Source organism: Alosa pseudoharengus, unplaced genomic scaffold, assembly GCF_046254945.1.
Source record: "Alosa pseudoharengus isolate Yale_2024_CS ecotype anadromous, Long Island Sound unplaced genomic scaffold, YU_APseudo_1.1 YU_APseudo_1.1_scf_24, whole genome shotgun sequence".
In the NCBI taxonomy this organism is placed as follows: domain Eukaryota; kingdom Metazoa; phylum Chordata; class Actinopteri; order Clupeiformes; family Clupeidae; genus Alosa; species Alosa pseudoharengus.
In genome coordinates, this window is record NW_027468689.1 from 9,457,353 (window position 1) to 9,472,352 (window position 15,000).

The window sequence follows — 15,000 nt, forward strand, 5'->3', positions numbered from 1 at the left end:
CATTTCCAGAGGGCTTCTGACACGGATAAATCACTGAGGCGGCTGGCAAACTACTTGTGTTCACATGATGAAAATAAACAGAGCACATTTAGAACCAGACATATAATTAATAACTCAGCACTGCAAAGATAACCCAGTTAAATTGAACAAATCCTATGAAATGTCTGGACAAAAGTATAAAGCTACAAATGTAATAAACCGCAGGCCCTGCAGCATCATACAGTACATGGCTGATTCAATATATAAAAGGCTCTGTGGGAAGACCAGGATCAAAGCACAACTCCAACTCCATGTGACCCCTTCAAGTCCATATGCACACAAAGCCTTGTGCAAAGTCTTTTGTGTGAGGAAGTGCTTTACAATGCACCAAAAGTATCCCTGCTAACATTACAGGGTCTTGTGTTGGCAGTGCAGCTCGGTCACCATTGTTAAAATTAAACTTGACTCGTATTTCAGCAGATGCTTTTAGCCAAAGCAACACAGACTCGCAACAGCAGGATGGGGAATTGAACCTGGGCCAGCTGATTGTCAGGCAGTGATATTACCGCTGCTCTACAATGTACTCTACACTCAACGAAGGCCACCAGACACATAGTGCATGGTGTTGTGGGCCCCTCACTAGTCCGAATACATTAACCTGTTGAGGAGTGAATTATTTGCCTGGTTCCTTCTAGAATTCTACGCAAACAATCTATAGTTTCAGTGTTCCTTATACAGTCTATGGGGAAAATCTCTGAGGGTAATTGTGACATCATAATGTGGAACTCTCGGTTCGCGAACATTCTAATCACATATTTGTGACCGTACTCCTCAACAGGTTAAGACTGACTTGTTCTGGTGACGTAGTCTAGATCCCAGGGGTCTGAGCCTGGTCGCAAGCCCTCCCAAAAGCAACGGTAGAGGACTTGTCATGTAGCTTTGATCCCACTGTGTGTCTTTTCATAACGCCTGTCTCAGAGCATACAGTACATCTGAATAGAACACCCAAATCACAGTCAATCAACTGAAGAGACTAACCCCACTAACGGAACTCAGCTCTTACAAACTCTGCTCTGCTGGAACCACACACACCTGATCCAGCATCTGTGTGTGCATTGTATGTGCGGTGTGCAATTGCATTGTGAGTGAGAGCATAATGTATGTGTGCATAATATACGGGTGGTGTGTGCATGCAATGTATATGTACCCTCTTTCTTTGTAATATATATGTAAGCTCTCTCTCTCTGTCTTTCTTTCTATCTCTTTCTCTCTGTCTTTTACACGCACTCTCTCTCTCTCATACTCATTCTTTCTATTTGCATGCGTGAACGCGTGTCATCTGCCCCGTACATGCAATGTATATGTACCCTCTTTCTTTGTAATGTATATCTGTGCTCTCTCTCTTTCTTTCTTTCTCTTTCTCTCTCTCACACTCTCTCTCTCTCTCTCTCTCTCTCTTTTTCTCTCTCTGCATGCGTGCACGCGTGTCATCCGTCCTGTGCGTTAATGCCCCCCCCTGCTGTGCGGAGACGCGGCCTCGTCCTGGCGCTGGGGCGACCAGTGCAGAGCGGCTCCTCCAGGCAGCCAAATGAGGACATCACAGGCCTGTCAGACAGAGCCGCACGCTGGGGCCTAATGAGACGACGGCACACACACAGCCACGCCAACCGTTGTCAGGAAACCGCATGGGATATCCTGGGGCGACAGCGGCGGCACGTCGAGGGGGTAGAGTAGGCAGGAGCGAGGCGAGGAGAGGAGAGAAAGCGAGCGGCTCGTCAAGCGAGGAGACAACGACGAAGATGAGGAAGATAATGAAGACGTGACCACTTGGTGACTCCAGCCTTTTCACTCGAATCAAATGCAACAACTAGTTCTTTCCTGTGGAAAACAGGTGTACTGTACTGTAGGTGTGTGTGTGTGTGTGTGTGTGTGTGTGTGCGCATCAAAAATGTGACAAAGTAACTTTATGAGTGAGTAAGTTTGAGTTGTTGAGTGAGTGAGTGTGTGTGTGTGTGTGTGTGTGTGTGTGTGTGTGTGTGTGTGTGAATGTGTGTGCGCACATCTATTGTTGTGTCGGCTATGCGCGTGCATGTCATATGGTCGTCACGCCGGGCCCAGCGTTCACAGCAGGACCACCTCTCATTGAACGGATATTATGACGGCATTACACAAGAGCGGCGGCAGTCGCGTTCGGGCCGGAACAAAAGCGAGCGCTCGTTTTTCACGTTGCCGCTGGTAGGAGGACGAAGATGAGAGGCATTAGGATATCACCACTTCAAAGTGCGGCTGAACGTGCGCACACAATAACCCAGCGGGGCGCCGGGGCCCAGGCATCGCCGCACAACAGCCTTTTGTTCGCGCCCAGTGCCAAGTCTCAGGTGCAGAGTTATGAGGCAGGACGACAGCTCGTAATAGCTGTTAGTGTCACGCTAGTCACATTACGGCTGTCAACATTGCTCGGTTTCTCTCTTGAAGTCTGTCCTTTCCTTTCTCTCTCTCTCTCTTTCTCTCTCTCTCTCTCCTCTGTAAGGATGGACACAATTGAAGCAATACAATTCGTTTCCTCTGTGTGAAAAATTGTGATTTCTAGCTGTGCATCGTAAACACAACAATGTCACAAATCTCTGATGGGTTCTACATTTCCTACGCTAACACTTTAGTTTAAGTACCTGGATTTACTATGCATAAAAGTTGAAGTCACACACAAACTTTTTGCCACATAATCCGCCCATAAATGTAGAAAAGTGCTTCTGTCAGTGATTCTGAGCTTGACAGTTCCCAAGATAAACATGTTTATTAGGAGCCATTAGTACAAAATTAAATTACATTCTTTGTATACAACCAGTGAAGTCTGCATAATTTATTGACACTAATTTACTCTCTGCCTCCTCCAGTTTTTCAATTTACAGTTTTTTGGAAAACAGTTTTACTGTTCTGTTTATCTACAAACACACCTATTAATCACAAGCAATATTTATTTATTAATCTGTGAAAAAGATGAAATACACTATTTAGAACTCTGCCAGACAGGACAGGGAGGCAGGATCCAAACCTTGATCCAACAACGGAGTTTGATGAACTGAACCTCTAAAAACTGACACTGATGATTGATGTTGTTCACAAAGAACAGCCCAGTAACAAATGGGTTAGAGAGGGAGAACAGGAGAGCAGTGAATAGGGTCTTATCAAAGATGAGCAGTCCGTAATGCAGAGGGAATTGGGGCTTAAGTGTGTGTGTGTGTGTGTGCTTCATAGATAACGATATTAATAGATTGACAAGACATGATGCCCAAAATAAAGTGTTGCTAAAAAGTTGTGAAATACAGCTTTGAAATAATAACACGAACTGAAATACTCACAGAGACTATCTGTTCACACACAAAGAGAGAGATAGAGAGACCTAGATGGCAAGAGACAGAGAGTGAGAGAGAGAGAGAGAGTCCCAGAGGATATGGATACAGATTTCTCCGACAGGAAGTCTCCCAGATCAGCAGCGATGCTCTGGCCTGTCTGTGTCGGCGCTCTGATCAGCCATGCGACAAGACGCTCATGAGGGAGAGGGAACTAGGGGAGGTAGCCTGCCATATCCACACACACACACACACACAGCTTCTCTCAGACTCACACACTTTCACACACACACATTCACACATAGCCACACACAGACAGCTTCTCTGCATAGTCTGTCTGCCTCTCCACCCTCTCCATGTTTGAAGTACTGACTGTCCACTACTGTTTTACTACTGTCCACAGCCTAATGTTTTACTGCAACACTGTTTTTCATGCTATGTTAACACACATGAACAATGGCTTCTGCTTCAATGCTGAATGGGTATAACCCTATTACCTCAACCTATTCTTGCCCTGTTATAGTTTGTATATTACCTTGTCTACATTATACATTACTCTCTTATTTGTCCATATTTATTTATGCTGGTCTCTAGACCTTATTCTTGCACTGTTGCACTGCTGGACTACTGTTGGACTACTTTTTGCACCTTCACCATGACACTCACTCTCTTGAGCACCTTACCATGCACACAGAATTACAGGCCCAGTCCCAGCCCAGCCACTGCCCTGCCACTGCAAGCGCCTCATGCTTGGTCATCCTTAAGTACACTGTGGATTTTTTTTATTTAATTTATATAGACCCTTTCAAGAGAGTTCCATTATCAGCATCATAGTTGGCCCCACAAGGCTTCCGTTTTAACATTCCATAATTATGTTATCTTAATGCAGAGGAAGTAGATTGGGAACCAAATAGAACGTTCAAGCATTGTTTTTGTTTTTATTGTTGAAAAGGTCTATAGTATATTTAGAATTTAGTTTTTTTTTGTTTTTCTTATATTCTACAGTCTTCTGAGTTTTGTTATATGTATATACTTATATTTACTCTTTCTGCTGTAAGTGCATGTTGTGTGAGATGTCTGTATGCTACTGAGACCTTGAATTTCCCTTTGGGGATCAATAATGTAAGCAAGTAAGCAAGTAAGTATGTATCTATCTATGTATCTATCTATCTATCTATCTATCTATCTATCTATCATCTTCTCACACACTTGCGCACACACACACAGAGAGAGCTGCACAAAAGCTCACACGGGAACATTCCACAACATTACTAGTTACCGGATACTGCAAACAACCACAGACATCACAGACCTTATCTGACAATTTCACTCAGAACCAGGTCAAGGGAGAAGACTTGGGGCAGCCGTTACCTACTGGTTAGGGCTTCGGGCTTGTTGCCGGTTCGATCCCCGACCAGTAGGAAAAATGTGGGCGGGGGAAGTGGTTGAGCACTGCTCTCCCATGCCCACATCCACGGCTGAAGTGCCCTTGAGCAAGGCACCTAACCCCTCACTGCTCCCCTAGCGCCGCTGTAGCAGGCAGCTCACTGCTCTGGGTTAGTGTGCGCTTCACCTCACTGTGTGTTCACTGTGTGCTGTTTGTGTTTCACTAATTTACGGATTGGGATAGATGCAGAGACCAAATTTCCCTCATGGGATTAAAAGAGCATATATACTTACTTATACTTGATCATGCACAAGTTTAGCAGTTACACCATCGTGGGCTGATAGTGTAGTCCAACACCAAAGACATAGATACCATCCCCCCCCAAACAGTACAACGCCACACTCCCTCCAGCTCACCAATGGGCCTCAGAGGTGGACTACAAGGAGGGATGGGGGGGGTTGGTGAGGGCATCGGAGGGCAGACACCTCCAGGCGAGCCCCAGGCTCTCTTTCATTAGAGGCCTCTATGGTGTAATCAGATTAAGCGTCTGAGTAAAAGCCCTGCTGTGGAGGAGGCAGGATTAGACGGGGATGGGCTCTACTGATAGCATGACAGCATCTCCCTGAAGGAGGACAGAAAAGGAGAGGAAGAAAAAAGAAGAGGGGGATAAAAGAAAAAGAAAGAATGAAAGAAAGAATGAAAGATAGCATGAGATGGAGGGAGAGAGAGAGAGAGACAGACAGACAGAGAGGGTGAGTAAAAAGGAGGAGGTGGGGAGGGGAATAGACGGAGGTGTGGAGGGGGGTGGGGTGGGTATTGAGGGGGTGGGAAACTGATCAGGAAAGAAAGCGTCGCTCCCGTCACTCCACCAAAGACGAGTGGCACAATAAAAAGCCGAGCGGGATAGTAGCGAGCGCTATCACTTAGTCATCGCCTGCCGCAATCACCGCCACCGCCTCTGTGTTTCTTCCTTTTTATTTGTTCCTCCTTTCATTCCATCACTGGCTGCGGTGCGGCTGGCTGTAGGAGGATCACACAAGGTGGCTTTGTGCGACGTGTCTGGGACTTCCTAATCAAAAACCCCCGGTGCCCTGAGCGTGGCTTCATCACAGCACAAATCAGCCAGCTACAGAGAGGGGGGGGGACTCGCGATCTGGGCTCTCAATGCTGCTACGAGCACAACACAAATACAAGCGTCGCTATGGAAATCGTACAACACAGGAATGTACCAACTCTGCAACATCTCACTGCCTAAAATGCCATTAAGGAAAACAATAACTCATTAACAGCAAATGAAGCTAGGCTTGATGAAAATGGGAATTCTCTATCCATCATGTTGCCATGGGTGGAGTGAGATGTGTAGTTTTTTTTAAACACCTCACCTTTCGCAAGCCTTTTTTCCCTTATCGCTCCATTCTGTCTGGGTGATTAACGGTGTATTGATTAGGCCGCCTGAACGTGATTAATTAGGAATGCCTCTTAGATGACAAGCCACCCATCATTGATCGACTCCATTACTGTCCTGCCCAATCACCATTCATCTTGACTGAGCCAGAAGGGTACAGTGGTAGCGAACTGAGGGGTGTAAGTGTGTGTGTGTGTGTGTGTGTGTGTGTGTATGTGTGTGTGTGTGTGTATGTGTGTATGTGTGTGTGTGTGTGTGTGTGTGTGTGTGTGAGTGTATGTGTATGTGTGTGTGTGTGTGTGTGTGTGTGTGTGTGTGTGCGTGTACACACAGTGTGTGTGTGTGTGCGTGTACACACAATGTGTGTGTTGGGATGCAGAAGGGTCACAACCCATCCTACAATCTACCAGCAATCTCAAACCCAAGCCTAACGCATTCAATGCAGCTAACGCTCTGTAAAGTTGCTAACTAATGGTGTCACTGCACTGAATGATCAGAGCAAAACATTGTTGTTGCCTTCACAATAAAGCCCAGATCAGTTTCATAACAGTGGCCCTAAATGTGAAACATCTCCATGTCAAGTCAAACACTACAAAACACATTACTTAAACAACGATCAGTTTCATAACAGTGGCCCTAAATGTGAAACATCTCCATGTCAAGTCAACACTTTGAAACACATTACTTAAACAACGATCAGTTTCATAACAGTGGCCCTAAATGTGAAACATCTCCATGTCAAGTCAACACTTTGAAACACATTACTTTAAACAACAGAACAGCTGCTGACTTATTTGAAATGCCAAAGCTTTCTGGAACGTTTAAGCTGGGCCCTGACCAATTTCAAGTGTTGCTGTGGGGAAGTGCAAAAATGTGTTGACAAGCGATAAGGGCGCGACTTACGAAAATTGCACTGTTTGACTTTTGGGCTCTGCTAATCTAAAAGAGGACAAACAGTGTCAGTGACATGTTTGGTTGTTTTTTTTTTTTTTTTCCAGTGTTCCTCTGGCTGGACACATTGACCCATCACCAGGAGAGTAATGAGAAATATGATTGCCAGAAGAAAAAAAAAGAAAGAAAGAAACATGATCCCATCTCAAGGGTTTCAGTGTCAAAGAAAATAGTAATTTTTCCTCCAACAGAATGAAGTTGTGTAAAACTGAACTGCTGATATAAACTTCACGAAGCACATCCTAAGCAGTTCCTTGGACATCAGCCTGCTGTGGCCACTCAAATTTAACGAGGAGGCTTCATGTAAATCATCATTGCAGCTGCTTTTGACTGTTATTGTTACAACGCAATGTTTAGCTATTCAGAACCACAGCTGAACTGAACTGAACTTGAAGCATTCTGGGAAAACCAATTTTGCCATCCGATTTCATTTAACAAGGATACACGGATACAAGGAAGTTTATTGTCACATGCATATAGTTACTGGATGTAAGAAATGCAGTGAAATGATGTCTGGTGTCAGCCTATTTGTGCATTTAATATAGATTAAGTGGCAAGGGCTGCATAAGAAAGGTGGGGGAGGATTGGGATTGGGGGGGGGGGGGCACCAACAAGGAGCACCCAAGAGCAACAGGGGCAAGGAAAAACTCCCTTAACAAGGAAGAAACCTTGGGCAGATCCACGGCTCAAGGGGCTAACCCAACTGCCAGGGGTCTTGGTGTGTGTGTTGGGGGGATGACAAGGGAGATGGGATAGTGTGCTGTGTATGTGGGGAGAGGGCAGTGTGCCATTCTAGTTGTGCATATTGCATAACATTCTAGAATGAATGGCAAAACAGATGCTGCAAAAAATATAGCTTTAGCCCATTGTAACAAAGAGCGTCACTAAGTAGACACTTACCTCAAATGTTGGTGGGCCCCAGTGGACATGATGCTTCCTCTGAAAGCACAAAACAGCCTCAGAAACAGGCCTGTTTGAGGGGGGGGTGCTGGAGAGGGACTGGGAGTAAAGGCTTGCCATGCAAGGGTAGGCCACCATTGGCAATGCATGCATCCACATTCGCAAACACAATGTACCCAAACACAAGTGTGTTCCTCCTAGAGACTGTGCCAGACCCCAAAGCTCAGACTGTGTTTCCAGCTAAAGATGCCCAAATTGACCAGCCGAAAATCAGTACCCTTTGCTAACAAGGCCACGGTGTCCACTGCTACATTAAGCCATGCTGGCTTCAGACCCTTCAGCTCAAAGCAGGGTATGCACACAATTATCATGCAAGCAGAGTAAACATTTGTATACTCCTTTTCTACCCACATACCTCCATATAATAACAAAACATGCTTTGCATACAGTAGCTGTATACCTGTGGCTCCTCCATGTTCCCACTTTGGCCAATTAAGCGAGCATTAGAAAAGTACAATGAACTGTACACCAGCAACCAACGAAATACACATGTCAAAGGTTTCAGCAAAAAATGTACAAATGATGCCTTGAATGATCCACAAACTCAATTCAATGTTATATCTACAAAGGGGCTCCTTGAATTTATGCATGCTTCATTCTTATACCAAATACCTAAGCAGCATGAAGCAAATCATTATTCCATAGGTTTCATTGGAGCCTTGCTACACAAACAGAAATGTCCCAGGCACTTTTCTGAATGCCCAGTAAAAGAAAAAGCAGTGATATGGCTGTCATGGAACTATTCCTGAAATATTTTGTAATGCGTCTGTCATATCATTCCACACCTCCTCAGCAGATGTAGCTTGTAGCCTGTAAGATGTTATGATAAATTGATAGCAGATAGACTGCAAATATATGCATTTTCGAGCACACTATCCCTTCCTGTGTAGAGAATGCAGTGCCTATAAACCTGTAGCCCAAATATAGTTGGCCATGATGAGCTTCTTCAGTGTTGGAGGAGCCCTCAGTCCCTCCCTATCAGAATACCAAATGCATGACTTCAGAATAATAATCTTACAAGAGAGCTCAAAGTATCTTTTTACTAAAAACAATACTAACTAGATTTTTTATCTTAATATACAGTAAGATTATAACACTTGGTAAGATATCATTTTGTGCAGTGTACTGTATGATGAGCTTGTTCAGTGTTGTGTTCCTCAGTCCCTCCCTATCAGAATACCAAATGCATGACTTCAGCTTTCACCTCTACACTTCCTCCATCCACATGGTCAAGAGTATTTTAAATAATAGGTAGTTTATCAAATAGGTCAATAATGCCCAGATATTGAAGCAACATCTAGTGATCATTTCCATATTCTCAACATGCCTTGCTAAAAACTGTCTGCTGTTGCTGGTATTTGGCCAGTATATATTTGGTGAGTATATGCCAGCCTTCCAAGTATTATCAATAAAACTCCTGTGAAAGTTTACTACAAACTGCACATACTCAGCCCCCAACCCCTCTCCATTTCCCCAGAGATCAACCCGTATGGGTGTTTTCTATTTTCCCCAACTCTTTTCTCTCTCTCCCTCTCTTTTTTCTCTCTCCCTCTCTTTTTTCTCTCTCCCTCTCTCTTCCAGAAAGTTTCAATTCATTTAATTTGGCAACAGTTTCACATTATATGCAGCGCCATGACTGATCAACCCCTCTCTCTTTCCTCCACCGACCACAGCGCATCCGCAGAGTGGCTCTTCCGCTAAGTAAGCAATTCCACTTCGCCCGGATTAGAGATGAATCAGATTTGTAGCGGAATTGAGAAATCAGATAATGGTTGGATACACTGGAGTGCCATTATGCTAATAGTCCGCAAAGACCCGAAAAATGAAGATGAGGAGAAGGGAGAGCTGTTTTAAGAGGCAATCATTTATGCCACATAAAGTGTTCTTTTTGAGAGGACAGGTTGGTGGTGGTGGGGGGGGGGCAGTGAAAATATGACATTGTGACTGACCTCTGGACTTGCACTACAACCGTTTCAAAGGCATGTTTGGACATTTCTTTGCAACGTTAGTCCATGAATCACTTTTTTGTGGTAATGAGTCACCTTTGGGCAAGACGTTATTTGTCAAATAGCTGCACGATTATGCAGATGTGTCCAGATAATTCAGACAGAGTAGACAATGCAAACCCATCCCCCCCCCCCCCCTAAGCACACCCAGTGAATAGAAAGGCAAGATTGAGGGAAGAATAAAGAGGAGACAGGCAAAAAATCAGGTAAGGAAAAGTCAAGCATGCAGATTTCATTCTCTTTATTTCACAAAAGTATCAGTCATACAAGTGCAGTTAGAGAGAGAAAACGGACAGGAGGAAGACGCACAATTGAAATAAGGTACAAATAAAGCAGTCAAAAAAGTCAGTAGAAAACATGAGCAGATTTCAGAGCAGAAGAACATTATTAGTATGTCACTCAGAGACATTTTGAGACACAATTAAGGCTTTGATTAGAGCAGGAAACAAAACTGGGACAGCAGTGCAGAATAAAAGCAAAACTAAATGAGAAGCAGTTAGCATTTAGCAACAATGTGTGTCTGGTTAGAAAAGGCTCGGAAGCAGTTAGCATTTAGCAACAATGTGTGTCTGGTTAGAAAAGGCTCGGAAGCAGTTATTTTCGAGATTACAGTAGTGTCTCTCGGAAACCAACGGCTAATAAATATTGCATATCAGTAGTAATTGCAACAAATACCAAATGCTGATCCTAGAACATTCAGGGCATGTCAGTGTTGCTGGCTATGCTCCAAGTGACACCATTCAAAATGGCAAGCAGAACAAAAGCGAAGTTACTGCGTATGAACGCTTGCAGGCATACTTGTCAAATCATTCATGACCTCAGACGTAGACGAGGGTCCAGGTACGAGTCCAACCCAGCACTTTGCGTCTCCGCCATCTGGATTCACTAATCTGCGCGGTGTGGAAACCAGGGGCAAATGACTTCACTAATGACTCAAATGAGCTGGCTTTCTGGCATTCTTTTATTCTGAGTGAGGACATTGGCCCTCCTGCGCCAAATACTTGGCTATGCAGCCCTGCTTCACAACGCCGCTCTGTGCCAACACATTTGCTACGTGTGGCATAACTGTGGAATGGCTCTTAAAAAAAGACCTCTTTAGCTGCCTCAAACTCGGAGGCAAAACTGAAGGATCAAGACTGGAAAGTAAAATAAGTCCCTGCATTCTGAGTCCACCTTTTCAAAACAAACACTACCCAGGAAGTAGAACTGATCAGCGTGATCATATGGCTCTACGGTGTTGCTCCTCAGTGACACAGCACACAGTGGTGCTTTAACTGTATAGGATTCTTTCAACTTTCGGCAGCTGAATTCAGGGACCTCCTGACAGCCGGAAGTGGTCGTGTCTGTACTGGCGGTGCCCTGAGTGACCGCTGCTACCCCAGGGCCCGGGTCCAGGCTCCGTGGCCCGTCTCCGGAGCAGGGGGACGTCCCCGTGGTGGTGCAGGGGCATGGCTGTGTGGGGTAGGAGAACCGGCCTCAGCAGCGGTTGAGGAGGAGGAGGGGGGCAGTTGGTGGTGGTGGGGGGGGGGCCTACCTGGGCAGGGGAGGAGCGCATGACCAGCAGCTGGATGGTGCCGCGCAGGTTGCCCTCCATGGACATGGAGCGCCGCAGCGTTTCCATGGCGTCGTGGTTGGAACGGCCCACCAGCGACTCGCCGTTGATGGCCTTGAGCTGGTCATTCACGCGCAGCCGGCCATCCTGGAAGGAGGGAGGGAGGGAGAGACGGAAAGAGGAAGGAGGGAGCGACAGAGGGAAATAAGAGAGAGAGAGAGAGAAAGAGAGAGAGAGAGAAAAAGAGAAGAGGACAGAGAGAGAGAGAGAGAGAGAGAGAAAGAGAGAAGAGGACAGAGAGAGAAGAGACAGAGAGAGGGGATTGATTTATCAAAGACTGTACTTAGCTTAATCTAAAAATACAAACACATACGGGCTGGCATACATGCTGACTACAAAATAACACCCTTACACGCCTTCCATCTGTTAATCACAAACAAAATCCTAATAAGGATGGTAATTGCGTAATGACATCTGTGCTCATTCAGATATTCATATAAGTGAATGCTTATTTTATTATGCAAGACCTCTTTGTCCTTGATTCACTAATGTTGGTCCAGAATGAATAACTGCAGTAACATCCCATGCAACTGCACTCTTCTGAGGGTATGGTTGAGCAAATTACTAACACACTCTGCTTTTGGAAAATTGATCCTGATGTTTTCTATGGGCTCCTGTCAAACAAACCGAAGTTCTGCACTGTTCATCTAAGCATACAGTCAGAGGTCCTGTACGGTTCAAGGTCTGCTGTAGTTTAGGTAGAGGAGCGTTTACATTTACACAGCGTTTGGGGAAACCTCCCATATGGAGTTAATTTAGCGAAGCTCGGGGGAGGCTAGTAATTCTCTGTGATGGACAGGGGCTGAGATGAGATATAGTAGCCAGGCCACTGAAAGGTCTGGGTCCAATACAGATCTGGTATCTGTGGCGAGGATGGATGTAAGGGGAATTAAATTGCATTAGGGACACACACCTGTGGCCATGGAACAGGGTCCATCCTCCTGCCTGTCTGCCTGCCAGCCTACCTGTTTGCTTGTCTATCTGTCTGTCTGACTGTGCTTGTCTGTCTGTCTGTCTGTCTACCTGTCTGCCTGTCTGCCTGTCTGCAGGAGAGTTGAGGCATGGGAGATGGGAGTTGGTCAGGGATTAGTGACCGGAGCCACTAAAGACTCCCCCGTGTCTGGACACACACTGTGGTCAATACTGACCTTTGACCTGGCTCATTGACTGGCCTTCACCCTGCGGCTGCCCTCATCAGGGAAGACTTTTGAAGACATGGAGTGTGAGCAACACATGCACACACAGACACACAGACACACACACACACACACAATGGATATACTTCACTGCACTCTGCCTCACATATGGGGACACATTTATACCACATACACACACACAACAAATTCTCTGTTACAAGTCTGTTCTAAAGCTTTTGAAGAACTTTGCAGACATGAGGAAGTAGAGATGCCCTTATTCCTTCACTATGACACAGATACACACACACACTTTTCAAAATCAGCTTCTTCTCCTCTTAGTTAAAGTTGAGGCTTTCACTGGGGAGCGGGTCCATCTCCGCAGCGCTCCCTGGACATCTCCAACTCATCAGCTCAGCTCTTCAAAGATTTAATTAGCATTAATGTGACTGGAGGAGCGTATGTGTGTGTGTGTGAGAGAGAGAGAAAGTGTGTGTGTGTGTGTGTGTCAGGGTAAACCAAAACAGACTCAGGGTTTTTCAGGGTGTGTGTGAGTGTGGCAATATGCATACGTGCAAGTGTGCATAATTACGAGACAGAGAAAATGAGATGCAGTGATAACGGTTATATGGCAAAAATCAAGGCAGTGACACACACACACACACACACACACACACACACACACACACACACACACACACACACACACACACACACACACACACACACACACACACACACACACACACAGACGTCTTCACTTCTGTTTGTGCCTCTCCCCTGTCTCCCGACTGTCTGTTGATGAGGCCCATCCAGAGAGGTTCCTCCACAAGTGTGGCCCGTTCCCCATCTCTGAAAGCTGCCCGCGGGGGCCCAGTCTGCCTCTGCGTGTGTGTGCGGGGAGAGAATGATGAGGGCACACAGACCCAGATTACAGCTGCAGGCTTTGAAGAGGCCTCTCCTCTCCTCTCCTTTGCCTGCTTTCATTCCCATCCCTCGCTCGCTCGCTCACTCACTCGCTCGCTTGCTGCCTGATAGGGGCCTCCTGATGGAGCTCGCTCGCCAGGCCTACTTGAGCTGGAGTGCCTTGTGATGTGGGGCCTGTGGCGCAGCTCCGTCTCTGGCCCCACTCCGCGGCCCCCTTATCATCACTCGGCCACTCCACCTGCCCGGCTTTCACGCTGGGCTGTAATGGAGGGAGAGGAGCGCATGAAAGCGGAGTGGACCGCGGATGGTTCCGGAAAAGAAAATGGGGCAAGCGGGCACCGCCTGAAACCACTCTCCGAGGGCATTAGACGCCAACAGATAGGAATTACAAAGGGCCATGTGGATGATGGCACTGGTGGCAAAAGTGTGCGTCTCCAATGGAGAGAGTGCTTTCAGACTTTGGCTGCAGAGTTTCACCTGGGTGATGAACTCAGGAAGCCTCGCATTTAGCTGCCTCAATTCGGGTAAACTCTGCACTCTGAACGACAGCTATCCAACACAGATGCTCCTCAGTTTCTGACAAGCTCGGCTAAAGAAAAGATCCCCATATTCAGCACAACTCCCAACTCAAAAGGGCACCTTTCAGAAAAAAAACTCATTGGGTTCTTAAGAACACCATGCACTTTAACCCATTTACTCCTAAAATGCCTGCTAAAAACGCCTATAGAATCCTATGACATTCTAGACTAATTAACCTTATTTCCTGAGGGTTTTCTGAAAAAATACTAAAAATGGTCAACGCCTCTGTAGCACCTAGAAAAATGAAATAAAAACCATGCTGCTCTACGCAGCATCCAGCGGGAGATTCAATGTTGCGCTATGCAGCAACCAGCGGGAGATAGAATGTTGCGTCGTGCAGCATCCAGCGCGAATGGGTTAAACAGACATACTATTGAAGGAAAGGTCAATTTATTGATATAGCACCTTGTCCAGCACAATGGCTACTTCATAGCGCTTCACACAGACAACATCAATAATAAGTTCAAACAGCAGCATGGTGTTCTTGACCAGTCGGTTGGACATTAAGCCATCTGTTGAGCTCCGGAAGCACAGATCAGCTGTGCCGAGCGATTTCTCCAGGCAGACCTTGGAAAGCTAGCCTGCACATCATCAGCTTGGTTGAACCTCCGACAGCGACAGAACCTCAATCACTAGTGTGAATTCCTGCACAGCCTCCATTCACACGCTGGTTGAGGCAGCACGACAGATCACCAGCAGCTCAGCGGACAT

The 15,000-nt window shown here is 46.0% G+C and overlaps 1 protein-coding gene across 2 annotated transcripts in view; it reads right to left on the minus strand.

Annotated features, from left to right (window-relative positions):
• Positions 1–15,000, minus strand: part of pard3ba (par-3 family cell polarity regulator beta a) — a 168,772-nt gene that overhangs the window by 74,778 nt on the left and 78,994 nt on the right. The window contains exons 12-13 of one of the 2 annotated variants that reach the window (XM_076303066.1): positions 11,573–11,737; positions 7,973–8,011 (exon numbers count right to left, since the gene is read on the minus strand). In XM_076303066.1, coding sequence (XP_076159181.1) covers positions 7,973–8,011; positions 11,573–11,737 — 204 coding nt within the window. The remainder of the gene's footprint in view (positions 1–7,972; positions 8,012–11,572; positions 11,738–15,000) is intronic. The other variant, XM_076303067.1, reaches the window with a different exon arrangement.